Source organism: Candoia aspera, chromosome 2 (genome assembly GCF_035149785.1).
Source record: "Candoia aspera isolate rCanAsp1 chromosome 2, rCanAsp1.hap2, whole genome shotgun sequence".
Taxonomy (NCBI): Eukaryota; Metazoa; Chordata; class Lepidosauria; order Squamata; family Boidae; genus Candoia; species Candoia aspera.
The window spans coordinates 50,623,798-50,638,027 of record NC_086154.1 but is presented as its reverse complement, the minus strand read 5'-3'; the positions used below and the strand labels follow the sequence as shown (position 1 = coordinate 50,638,027).

The following is a 14,230-nucleotide window of genomic DNA, read 5'->3' as shown; positions in this document are numbered from 1 at the left end:
ATCAATGAGGTACTGCATGAACATCTGTTTAAAGGGGTCCTGGTCTACATCGACGACGTCCTTATTTACACAAAAACATACGAGGAACACGTAACCTTAGTCAGGCAAGTCCTCGACAAGCTCAGAAGGGCGCAGCTCTATGCAAAGCCCACAAAGTGCGAGTTTCACAAAGACCGCCTAGACTATTTGGGGTATCGAATCTCCGGGGACGGCATCGAGATGGACCCCGCAAAAGTCGAAGCGGTACTAAACTGGGAGCGGCCCCGCAACAGACGGCAACTACAGAGCTTCCTGGGATTCGCGAATTTCTACAGGTCCTTCGCCCGGGGGTTCGCTGAGATAGCCCTACCCTTAACGGACCTCCTCAAAACCAAAGGGGTGGGGGACACCAGACGCGCCAAGAACCCAGGCACAGTGCTGAATTGGACTCCCGCGTGCCAGACCGCATTCGACAAGCTGAAAGCGCTGTTCACGACGGAGCCAATCCTCGCGCACCCGGACCCAGAACGGCCGTTCGTGGTCCAAGCCGACGCCTCAGACTTCTCCCTGGGAGCCATCCTCCTACAAAAAGACTCCACGGGGCTCCTGAAACCATGCGCCTACCTGTCAAGGAAGTTCTCCGAGACAGAGAGGCGATGGCACGTCTGGGAGAAAGAAGCCTTCGCGGTGAAATCGGCACTAGAGACATGGCGTCACCTACTCGAGGGAGCCACCCAACCATTCGAGGTCTGGACGGACCACCGGAACCTCGAGGCCCTACGAACGCCTAGACGCCTTAGCCCAAAACAGGTCCGATGGGCACAATTCTTCAGCCGCTTTGATTTCCAGTTGAAGTTCATGCCGGGCAAGAAGAACTTCCTGGCCGACGCCCTCTCCCGGCTGCCCCAAGACGAAGAGCCCGCCCCAGACACCATTGGGACGGTCCTATCCGCCTCGCAACTGGGGATGGCCGTGACCACCCGAAGCGGCGCACGGAGGCAGCTCGACGCTACGGCGCAGCCGACGGCGGGACAACCGGCGACGGAAAGAAGGCAACCGCAACTACCAGGGGGAATGCGCACGGACCTCGCCGCCGCCCTCAAAACCGACCCCTGGTTCCTGGCAAACCCCGACAAGGTAACGATGGCGCAAGACCTAGCATGGGGGGAAGGCAGAATCTACGTCCCGGACTCGCAACGCCAGGCGATCTTGCATAGGTCACACGACGCCAAGCAAGCGGGACACTTTGGGTTCCTCAAGACCCTACACCTAACACGGCGGCAATTCTGGTGGCCCGCGCTCAGGCGAGACGTAAAAACCTACGTGGCGTCCTGCCCAACGTGCGCTCGGGCCAAACGGGCACCAGGCAAACCCGCGGGGCTATTGCAACGGGTGGCAGAACCCTCCCGCCCATGGGAGGAAATCTCTATGGATTTTATAGTGGACCTCCCACCCAGCCAGAAGAAAACGGCCATTTGGGTGGTGAAGGACTACTTCTCAAAGCAGGCCCACTTCATCCCCTGCACGTCAGTCCCATCCTCTCAACAACTAGCCAAACTCTTCCTCATCCACGTGTACAGGCTACACGGATGTCCCGCACGTGTGGTGACCGACAGGGGCACACAGTTCACCTCCAAATTCTGGCGGGCCTTCTTGAAGCTGACGGGGACCCAACAGGCCCTGTCTACGGCTTGGCATCCGCAGACGGACGGAGCCACTGAGGTTCTTAATGCCACCTTAGAGCAATTTATACGATCCTATACGAACTACCACCAGGACGACTGGGCTGAACTGCTCCCGTTCGCCGAAGTCGCATACAACAACGCCGTCCACACGAGCACGGGAAAAACCCCGTTCGAAGTAGTCTCGGGGCGCGACTTCGTCCCCATACCGGAGCTACCTCAACCCCCGGAACCCCAGGTGGACGCCAGCGACTGGGGACGGAAGATCGCGGAAGCATGGCCAGTAATCACGGCGGCGCTGAAGGAGGCACAGGCTGCTTACAAAGAGCAGGCCGACAAGCACCGGCGCCAACAACCGACGTTCCAGGCGGGGGACATGGCCTATCTCTCCACCAAGTTCCTAAAGTCAACCCAACCCTCGAAAAAACTGGGGCCTAAGTACATCGGGCCGTTCCGAGTCACGCAAATAGTGAACCCGGTAGCAATACGCCTGGACCTGCCACACAACCTCCGGAGGCTCCACCCGGTGTTCCACACCAGCCTCCTAAAACCGGCAACCACCTCCCGATGGCACCCAAGCACGCCTCAGCCCGCACCGCTTATGATCGACGGGCAACACCACTTCGAGATAAGGGACATCCTCGACTCACGCAAGCAACGAGGAACCCTACACTATCTGGTCAGGTGGAAACACTTCCCCCACCCGGAATGGGTGGCGGCGCACAACGTTAAAGCGCCTGACCTGACCAGAGCATTCCACCGGGCATACCCCGACAAACCGCAATCAAGGTCAGCAAAACCAACCCCCCCCCCCGCAGGCCTCCCCCCGCCTCCCGTGCCCCAAGGGAAGGGGCCCCCCCCAAGCCCGCGACTTGGGTGGACCTTCCCCCCCCCGGGACTCACTCCCCCCGCCCCGGGCCCACGGGGTGGTGACAAACGATCGCCAGCACCCTCCCCCCGCCCCTTGGCCGCGGGGGAGTGGCAAGCAAGTCAACAGGGCAACCTGGGGGCAACGCCCAGGAGACACAACAAAGGCGACGCACTCCAAATAAGCAAAAAAGGGCCCTACCTGGAGCTGAGCAGCACCCGACCAGCCACGCCTCTCGCCTCGCCGAACTGAGCCAAACAAACAGGGTGTGGTTGGAGCATGCGCACGCCAGGTCAGAACCCGAGCATGCGCACCATGGACACACCCTGGGAAGGCACGTGGTAGAGGGAGGAGCAAAGGGAGGGGCGACAACTACTCCGGCGGGAACTTTGAAAAAAAAAAAAAAAAAAAAAAAAAAAAAAAAAAAAAATGGCGTTTTGACAGCTCCATGGGGGAAACCCAGAAACCCGGGGGAGAACACTATTCGGAAAGGGGGCAGTATGTCATGAGTGCCGTTGAGCTAAAGTAATCAGCGCAATGGCACTCATGACAATGACAAGGAAATAGGTGAAGGGGTACAAGTTAAGTAGCCATCAACCCACAACGACTAACGGCTAACAAACAATAGATAAACGGATCACGGAGCCACCCAAGCCATCAGCAGCAATACCACGGGGATCGCCCAGCTGAAAGCAATCAGCAGAAGAATGAAAACCTGCGGATGGGCGATCCTAGAAACCCTCAACCAATGGCAGGGCAACGCATGGGACAAAGGGGGGTGACGTGACCGAGAGCGAGGGGGCGCTGACCGGCGCGGGGTATTTAAACCCCGCACCGGCGCGCTCCTGTCACTCTCAGCTTTTTCTAACAACGTTGTACCTATCCTGAAATAAACCAGAGCCTGCTTTGCAACCCAGTGTCTGAACGTTATTCAGAGGTAGGCAGCGCATGACACGAATCATGAAAGTGAGTTTTCCCCTCTAAAATGGCCTTTTGCAAAGAGGAGGGGGCCTGCTCCATTTTGCTTTTTCTGTTGTTGTTGTTCCCATTGGAGTGAGTTTCCAAGGCTGGCTGAAAGCTACATAAGAAAGGATAAATATCCAGGTTGGAGTGTGGGGAATCAAGCTAGGAACTACTGGGCTGCATGCAATAGAGATTTGATTAGATTTTATGGACAATGATGGGATGTTGTTCTCTGTGTTGCAGAGATCCTGACATGACAGAGAAGTTCATATGGATAAAGGAATCTAATAGGCATCCACCCTCAAGTAAGTCATTCAGGGACTTCGTAGGTCAAAACCACTGCTCTGAGTTTTGTTTGAAAATGATTTAGAATCTGTTCAAAATGCCAGGCTATTTGTTCCTGGAGGAGTGCATGTAAAGACAAACTGAATTCCATCGTATTACCTTAAGCCTCCTACTACTGGGCTTTACAACTATATGTCAGATGACCAAATGCATTTAGGCAATTTTATTTCCTGATACACATTAAGTTTTGCTCCATGTTGACTCAAGTTTCAGTAGAGAACAAATCATGGATAGTAAAATACCTTAAGCTTTTATTAGCCACCTTGGGACCACAATCATTATAATGCGCACTCAGCTCTTTATAAGTGGGTGAAATAAAATGAGAGTAGACTATTACTTGACAACTACTATCTGTATTAGCCCCAAGTCTCAAGTACTGTTTTATAGTGTTAGTCTCTCGTGAGCTGGTTTTAATTCCCTGGAGCACACAACTTGCTATAATTTACTGGAAGAAAAACCCATTTTATGGGTAAAGGCCTTTAAATTATGCTATTAGCTTGGAGCTGAATGCACTCTAAAAAAGACTAAGCCAAGAGATCTGATTTTTGGATAAAACCTGTTAGTGCTTAGGAAAGAGCAATAATTAAAATCATACCCTTGAACAACTCACTCACAAATGCCTGCTTTTCCATGTCCATGCTCACATCTTAAGCAACATCTCCTGTGGGATGTGCTGAAAAAATACACCATGCTGCTGGACACCAATTAAATGCTATTCGCTGTGGTCTCTGTCATTCATGCATATGAGTTTTGGGCTCAGGAAGTGCCCTATTTGGAATCTTTCAGAGGATAATTAACCACCACCATCATCCAGGGCTAAGAGATGGCTCTTGAGATGTGAAAATCCTGCATTATGCTTCTACATTTCTGCTGTAGCTGGGAGTTCCCTATGCTGTGTGGGAGTTGGGAGTTCCCTATGCTGGGAGTTCCCTATGCTGTGTGAAAAATGCCACCATGCTGCCTCTAAAAGAGGGTTTGTAGGTAGAAACACACACTTCACCAAAGCCAGATGGATAGGTTCAGAGTCCAGAGTCCAGAGCCAGCCATTATATCTTTGCTATACTACACAAAGAATGAATTTTGGCACAGGCTCTTCCAAAAGAGGGACCAAGCTGGTACCACTGAGAATGACCTCAGGATCTTGTTTTGTCAGCTAAGTCAGGCTGCCATATCAATGTTTGCATTGATGTATGTGCAGAAGGCCAGAGGGTGATGCTGGGGGAGTAGTGTAGGCTGGTTGTCCCTAATAGCATCATTTTCTTTGAAGCAGAAGAAATCTTGTAGTGTTGCAAGAAAAAGAGGGGAAAGTATGCATAAAGGGCGGCCTCCACATTTCCAAAAAAGGCATCAATGGGAATTGAATCAAGGACCTCTGGTTTCCCCACCAGGAGCTTTTATCACCTAAGCTTCAGTGCCTGATGATGTTCTTCCTAAATTCAGTGATATAAATTAAGGGACAATCAGTTGCTGAAGAGCACTGTTTCTGCTCCCAAGATTCAGATCGAGGACACTAACAGAGAGTTAGTGATGGCTTAGCCATCAATTTTTGTTAAGTCATTGTGAACAGTGATGTAAAAATATACTTCCTGTTATTGTGCTTATCAGGAAAAAAAAGTGCAGAAATGAAGTCTTTAAAAGCACCAGCCATCTCTACCAAAAGCCCACTGGATTATCTTGCTTTCCACATACTTTCTAGAGAGTAAGCCACAAACCATACAGCAAACCACAGTGATGTATTCACATTCCTTCAGCCTTTTTCCCTCAGTTGGATAGACCCAGCTGCAACTTCCAAAAAGCCAGCATGTTCACACAACATTCCTCCAAAGTCCTCCTTTAAAGGTCCATACTCTTCAAAGAAGGTAACTTCCCAGCAGACCCGATGTTGCCAATTGGGATTATCAGGCAGTTGCCAACTGTGAAAGCTCCAGGAGAGGAGCCTAACCAAGGCGGCTTGTTGCAGCAGTCTAAGAATTGTGTTCCTTTCCACAATGAATGGCCTCTGATTTTCCTTTGCAAGCATTGGAGCCCATGTGGCAACTGTCCCGTTTCTGTTGTGCTCACTTGCCAGTATCACCAATCCCACTCCGCTACCTGCAAAACAGCTGATTGGCATGAGAGGTATTCCTGTGTGGCCAGCTATTACTTTTAACTTATCAATGTGGCCCTTTCCCCTCTGTGAGTTGTGCTGACCTGCTCTACAACCACTACAGTATCTGGAGAAATACTGTCTCAAAATGATCTGAAGCACAGTGTTCATTGGAGGACTGCATTTGTGTTGCCTTTGCATCTAGAACCTTTTGTTTCTAGGTAACCCTTGTGGGGCTTCCAATATATTTGGCCTCCCAACCCAACTGCATGAGAAACGGCCTTCCGTTGAGTTATTTTATTTCAGTTCTGCGATAAAACACAAAAGAGGAGCTAATGGTCTTCCTGTTAAAAGAATTGTTTGCAAGTCATGAGATTATGTTTAACTTGGTTTGAGAATTTTAATTTTATCTACACATAAAGTTTTTAATAACATACAACCAAGTACATTAAACACTGCTTATAAATAAGAATGAAAGGATTTTATGCACATGTTACAGTTTGAGCAAAACTTCCTCCAGAACCTGCATTCACACTGGACATTTATTGAGAAGAATGTTGTACGTACATTTATTTTAACAGGCATTTTTATTTTTCATTTCTTTTTCTTTTTGTTGTTTTACTTCATTTGATCTTTCCCCCTTCCACTGATAGATTAAAAGTAAAATAAAATAGTAATATTATATTACAAAAACAAATTCCCCAAAATCCAATCCTTTTTTCCTTTTCTTTTTTTAATATTGATACACACTTAATACACACTGACACTTCTTTATATGGTTTCCTTGTTATAAAATCCTGGGATTCCTGCAGTAAGTGGAATGTGGGCATAAAACAGTCGAATGCTGCCTCTAATGCAACATATTCCTATTACCTTTTCCTGTAAACTCCCTCATTACATTTTAACATTTTACCTGATTCCCTGAGGCAGAGACTTTGGGCGATGGGTGGGGGAGCAATTCTGCAAATTTCAAACAGTAGCACAGTATGATTGGCTAGCTCCTGTGTGTGATCAAGAACACATGTTGGCCAGAAATAGAACACATCTTTCCTTGGATTGACACAAAAGACCAATGTGAAGTGTGCGCTCATGCACACTCAGAATCACATTTCTTTCTTTCAGTTTGTATGATGACCCACTTGCCACAGGACTCTGAAAGGATAATATCCGTTTTCCAATTCAAATCCAGATCACCGCAAAGCCCTAAGAGATATCTATTCTTTTATTGCAAAGCAATCCTTGTAGATCAATTGGACAACTGTCTTCATATTAAAATTGTCATCCCCTTCAGCATATCTCTTGATAATGTATTTTTTAATCTATAGCAGCAGTTCCAAACATTTCTGTTTTTTATGCCAATGAATATATTGTCATCAAAGTCTTTGAAAACCATGCTGTGCATCAGTGCAGCCCCTGTGGGCAGCATGGCACAGATTAAGTCCTTTTCTCTCTGTATCCCTAAAAACCCTTTTAAAAGGTAATTGTTTTAAAAAATGATCAAAAATATGTGAGGTTGCCACATAATTGCTAACGTATCACCTGAAATCTGGTATAAAAAGAATTGATGGATTTCAAGTCACCATCCACATTATATTTATGTGGATTGAATAGAAACAAAGACTTTTAAAATTGGTCCAGAAAATATCTAAGGCCATCATTGGATAATTTGAATAATTAAGCTAAACATGTAGCAATTTCCATGTATATCATACAGCTATTACATTCACTCTGAGCAATGTAGAGAATACGGCTGGCATTATCAGCAGACACAGCAACTACACATGCCATTTTGTTCTCTTCCACGTACCAGAGGTCTGATTTGCTAGCATCATGATCTAGAGTCATCTGAAAGGCATTATTTCCTTTTGAAAACAGATTGATCACTTAAAGAATCTTCTATACCTAAGTCAAATTAGAGTTAATAATACATAACATTTAAATAGTGCATTCAGTTAAACCCTAGACCAGGGTGTCTCAACCAGGGTACTGTGTAACCCTAGGGTTCCGTGAGAGGTCAGAATTTATTTTAAAAATTATTTCAAATTCAGGCAACTTCACAGCAAAGAGGTAAGTTTCATTCTTATTTTTAGTTTAAGAACACTGTTAATGCATATATAGAGGCCTACACATGAAACAAATATACAGTAGTAATTTTGTAACTTCTGGCCTATATTTGAGCCTGAATGTGCAGGGGTTCCCTGAGGCCTGAAAAATATTTCAAGGGTTTTTCCAGGGTCAAAAGGTCGAGAAAGGCTGCCCTAGACTATTCAATAAGTAGCATGGCCAGGGTATTAGGGCCATGCAACGCTCCAGACTGGGTTGGCAGAGAAATATCGCAAAGGGCAGAAGCACAAACACAGCATTTACCTGTGACTCATTAAAGCACAGACACGGCTGCGTTCACGAATCACCGACAGCATCTGCATTCACATTCCTGAACATTCTGAAGCAGCTCTTTCAAATCAGATCCAAAGCATTGCACAGTTGAATAGGAATTTGCTTTCTACCACTCCCGCAGAATGCTTTTTACGCTTAAACCTATTTTTGCTCTTTCTGGACAGTCTCTAGCACCCACCACAATGTTTTACTTTTTAACGTGCTTAGTTTGCAAAAAGCATTCTTCAAATTTAAGTGGCACTAGAGGTTACTGCTGTGCTCAATGCCAGCTTCCTATTTATTATTTAATTAAAAGAATCTAAAATGAATCATAAGGTGAAATAGGGAGCCTTGTGGGCCTTAAGGGAATTGTCAGTGGGGGAGTGATGGCTATAGGCACGTCGACTACTCCTGGAAAATAGGGACTTCCAAAAATCTGATTTTCTAATCAAAGAAAAAAATCTGGACCTCTTTGGTCTAATGTTACTGCCTCCTGAGAATTTCTTTATGGGGAATGGAAAAGGTCTGGGTACATTTATGTATTTTCAGTCTCACATTTCAGGTTGGGTCGTCAACACTGTAATTTTTAATTGGTTTGAGCATTCAGTGCTATCTATTTGGCTCCTTCATATACATAGACACAGAAACAGACACACTACCAGTCAGAGGAAGCTAGCTTTCTGCAGCTGTAGAATTCTCACCTATCAACCATGTTATTTCACATAATGAAAAAAATTAACCTAACTGAACTGAACATGATAATTAGCATTCTGATTAAAATAATAATAATAATAAATACATTAACATACGGAACACATCACAGAAAACGGAGAAAATCAGCTGATGTGCTCTTTGGATTTAGTGTACTGTAGTTTTTCATTTCTCCTGTTCAGCAAACACTTGCAACTTAACATGAAACAGTATGTTCCTGTGATGGATGCCCCATTTCCACAGACTCTTCCAGACTTTCGGTACATTATATACATCTTATTTAATCAAAATCTTGGAAGACAGAATAGGAGATTAATAAAGCCAGTTCAGGGTAGAACAAAACCTGCACTTGACTCTTTCATCATCAAGTCTACCATTAGGATAAATTTCTCATGCAGATGCTAGCAGGATCTGATTAAGCAGCATCCAAAGAAGAGGATCTATCCTGCATAAATAACATGTTAAGTACACTTCAATGTCATGTATTTGTGGGTTGTATATAACTGAACATCAGAATACTCTAGATGGGATTTTATTTTTCTCTTTAGAGAAAACTGGACTTGCTTTAGAGAACTGGACTCGCTATTACCTTTTTTGAATATTGGCTAAAGAGAGGGAGGAAAGTATTTTATCTTTTTAAAAGCTACTTGAATGATAGTATGTACATTTTAGGGTTTCTTTTTATAGAGTTGGTTGATCATATAGCCAGCCTACGAGTTCAGAACTACTTTTATATCCAACTGGAGGAATAGCTTAAACTTCCAAGTTGACTTGCACTTTATCTTTTAACTGAGCTTTGATGTTGCAAAGGTTTCCATGAATTCTCAGGTATATAATTCCTGCCTTCCTACAGTCGACTTTGAAACAAAAACAAGCTATATTTCTTTTCTAAATAAATCCCCTATTTTAAAATGGCAATTGGACAAAGATGATTATTCTATACACTAGAAATAAGGTGTTCTTCTTCTGAAATTGATGAGGTCTGAGTCTGAGCAGTGGTACAGCGTTATTTCTCCCACTGTGCCAACACTTCCGTTTTTAAAGATTCTGCACATGTGAATGCAAAGTTACTCATGCGTATCCTGCAGTGTTCTCCCACCATCCTGTGGTGGCTCAAGGAAATACATGCTGATTAAGTTTCTGCCAGATACCATCTTTTAGCTGTGAGGGCAGGATGAGAAACTCTTTCATTTTTAGCTAAACAATTCACCCAGAACTTCCCTAACAAGAGGCAGACACAAACCACAGCTGGATAACTGCTGAAGTTGCAGGGCAAGCACCTTAATCACCACTGTAACAACCCCTGCTCCCTGCTTGTACCACTTTATTTTCTCTTCAGAAGGCGCCTCTAAATTCATGAAAAGTCAGATTCTGTGGCTAATCCACAGGTTCCTACAGTTTATGGGAATGATCCATTTCAAGCCCAAGCCACAACTGGGCTCTGAGAACAGCATCAGTCCTCCCCTCTCTAGCTATGGCTGTGCAGTGATTGTATGCGTCGGCTGGCATTTTTAATTAAACTGTAGTTAGCTATGGTATTTTGAACCTGCCCAGCTAGATGGCTGATCTCAACATGCTAATCAGGACTGGAACTAGTTAGTTCTTGGATGTCAGACTAGCAAGAAATTCCAGGGTTGTTACTAGACTGGGAAATTGAAAAACCATTCTGGAATAAGACATCAGCAAACAACGTCTGTAGTGTTGCCAAGAAAACAAAATAAATGTGTCTATAAAGTTGAGTTCAACTCAAGGACTTTACTTACATTCTCCTAAACCAAGCCAACTTTAAACTGTGGTATACAATACCCTCAGTTTGACAATAACAACATATGGGTAACTGAAAATAAAAATAAGAGCTTCTGACTTATACCACATGGCCATGCAAGAAAAGGAGAGGGGAGTATGGGAACTCAAAACGTGGATATATAATGACACTAAATGATAGTTTAACGTTTCATCTGAACCAGGCCTCTACCTGATAAACAAAACAATGAAGAGCCTTATGACAACTTAAAGACTAAGACTGTGTTTAGATGTGTCTCTTGCATGCTGCTGCTTTTCAGTGCTGTTGCTGTTGCTTGAAAAGCTGCAGTGCAGTTCCTGCACAACTCATTTCCAGTGAATGATTACTGGAAAGATGTTTACTGTAAAACAATCCCCTTCAGTGTGCTGACTAGGGTGGAATATCCTCGGCCTGCTATTGGCCACTCCTGTTCATTTCAACCCTTTTCCACCCATCTCTTTCCTCTTCAGTTCCCCAAAGGAAGTAGCAGTTATGACCAGGCACATAGGTGTTTTGTACATTTGTGTAGCACCTGTTCCATCTTAAAAAAGTGGATTTGGGAATTTCAAAATACTTAAAGGTCAGCACCTTCCACTCAATCCCCCAAAGAGTTGTGATGCCCTAAAGAATCATTCCTTAGTCAACCAAGGAAGATTAATGTGAACAATGGTTTGGAAAGCATCTGTTGCAAAGTTGATGGATGGCGTCTTCTACATACACATAAGAAAAGATTCCACCTATTCAGAATATCAAAGGTGAAAATCAGGGAAAGGTGGGATGTGGCATTAACTTCAAGCGTACAAATGTACTGACATTCAGAATTCCAATGTAAGAAAAAATGATGCATGTACAAATCCAATGTGCATTCTCACAACTGAGGAATTCATGGAAATAGGAAAGAGAGGTAGAGGAGGGAGGAAGAACAAAGAGCATTATCACTAGTGTTGCCACTCCCTGCCTCTAAAGATATAGTGCCCTACCTTATACCACACCTTTGAAGTTTCATGTGCTTAAGTCTTTCCAGCTAAATAGATTACCCTTGTTAAGAGAGGTGAAAAAAGGCAAGGCAGAAGGGAAATAAAACATGGGCTAAAGGATGATGACATAGTGTAGATGCACCATAAAATTGCTATACAGGACCTGCACATGAAAAGGGCTTCTGAGAAAATGAAATGTTTCATGGAACAGAATCCTTCAGATGTGTGAAGCAGATTATGGTCCTCAGAAGCATATGCCACTATAAACTGGGTAGTCTGTACCCTTCATGTTTAGTTACAACAGACTGACACACTCAGTTACTCTTTAGAATAAGTTAATTAACCTTGCTAAATTCTTGGCCACACACTTAAGTTTTCTCTGGAACCTCACATAACATGAAATCTTACACAGTTGGACTAAGAAACAGATATCTGACAAATGCTTATTTTTGCCTAGGTTATTCATATCACTGATCTCTTGGAGTCTATTAAAAACAGAAAGAACATAAGAGTTATTTCAACATTTAAAAATAAAACCATACACTCCATATGTTAATAAGGCTTTGGGTTCATTTGTACCTGGCATTTTATTATAATTGCTTATACATTTCAGGTGTTGTTTCAAACATTATTTCTTGTCTAATACCAATTACTTCTGCTATTTACAAAGAGCAGTTCGTAAAAACTTGCTAATGGATTAGCTGATATACCAAACTCGATGTGTTCTATCACCAGCACTCAAGGCGGACACTCATATTAAGTGGAAAACTCCTGTTTGTCCTCAGTGAAGCAGAGCAGCTCGGAATAGCTTTCATGTGGAGTTCATTATCCTCTTAATAAACAGGCACACAAGCCATGGACACACACAGCAGGGCTCCACCATTCAGCACTAGCTTGAGCAGGAACTTTCTGCTCATCTTGAAACGGAAACTGGCAAAATGCAGTGTATATATACATGGCTTGACTCTCAAGACTCTGCAGTGAATTAGGGCATGTTAAAATGCTTGTTTGCACTAAAATGTATTTTATCAGGGTGAGAAATAATTTAAAAAATAAGCTTGTACAAAAATAAAAAGATCTACTTCCACGAGTAAAAGGCGAATATAAGTGATCTTCTGAAAGCCCTTTGAAGCAGCAAAGACTGCTAAAGCCACTGAGCTATATCTTTGGTATAAGAAAAGGTAATGGTTTGCAAAGCACCCGTGCTATTGGCAGGGAAATTTGATGCTGGCCTGTGCAGCCTGTTCATTCTTACTGTCTCCCTGATGAATCTTCCATGTATAACATACAGATGTTTCTAACATGTCTTCCTATGATGATTGGGGAAAATCCCAGCACCTTCTTGGCTTTTCCCAGGACTCTGGAATCTAGAATGAAACAATAATATGGAATGGGATCAAAAGGTAGGGGGGAAAAAGTGAATGTCAATCCAGTATGTAAGCATATTGGCTTTTTCCTTCAAAAAATATTATTTCACAAAAGTATCTTGCTAAAGTTTTGCCCAAGGAGAATCAATTATACAACATAATGAAAATTGGCTTCTTCAGAAGGATTTTTAAGCCAACTCTGAGGGATGGATTATTTGGTCTTAAACAGACAAACCTGTAAATCAAGTTACTTTAAAAACTACTTTATCCATAGATATGCAAGACATTCTCCTGAGTTCTGTACCTATCCCAATAATCTTATCTTCCCAATTTTGGACACAAAAACACATCATTTTTAGCACTGTCAAAACTGTGAAGAAAGATAATTCCCAAGACTGCTAATGTATGAATGTCTACAATAATTTGAATAGTAAATTATAATAATTGGATTGCAAGCTATCAAAATCAAAACTTTGAATTCTAATAACACAAGGGAATGTCAATATAAAATAGGAAAAAGTGAATAGGAGAAGGAAATCAACCTATGACAATAGTGGATAGAGCTTAAGAAAACTATGGATTTTGCTGGGACATGCTCAGTAAAGCTTTGCGTTTTAGTTGCACGTATTCCCCTGCTTGCCCAGCCCACACCAAGACTCAGCTTTGACTCAAGGAAACAATATGCACCCATACCAGCACAGAACAGTACAGGAACGATCACATCCTAATAAATCATCAATTGAAATGCATGTATTCATTTGATTTTTAAGGCCACCCCGTCACTGACTTTAGGTGGTTTACAGAGGACTGGAACAAAAGAAAACCAGCCATTAAAAAGACAACAACAAAGGAGAAGAACAAATCAGAAGCAATATACCACTGCTGGTGTTTAGAGGGACCACATCTAAATCTAATTCAGAGCCTGCTGGAAGAGCCAGGTCTTGAGCTGCTCCCTGAAAGCCAGTAGGCTCGGGGCTACATGGGCCTGGAGTGGGGTGGGGAATACTATTCCATATAGAGGCCTGGGAACAGAGGAGGCATGCCTCCTGGATCCCATATGGTGGCATTGTTTAATTAATAAGATCCAAAGCAT

General features: G+C 43.7%; 1 protein-coding gene across 3 annotated transcripts in view; it reads right to left on the bottom strand.

The window, feature by feature from the left end:
• Positions 1 to 6,298: 6,298 nt before the first annotated feature.
• Positions 6,299 to 14,230, bottom strand: part of CARD19 (caspase recruitment domain family member 19) — a 39,861-nt gene continuing 31,929 nt past the window's right edge. For all 3 annotated transcript variants that reach the window (XM_063291791.1, XM_063291793.1, XM_063291792.1), the window contains one exon: positions 6,299 to 13,137. In XM_063291791.1, coding sequence (XP_063147861.1) covers positions 13,022 to 13,137 — 116 coding nt within the window. In that variant the 3' untranslated portion in view covers positions 6,299 to 13,021. The remainder of the gene's footprint in view (positions 13,138 to 14,230) is intronic.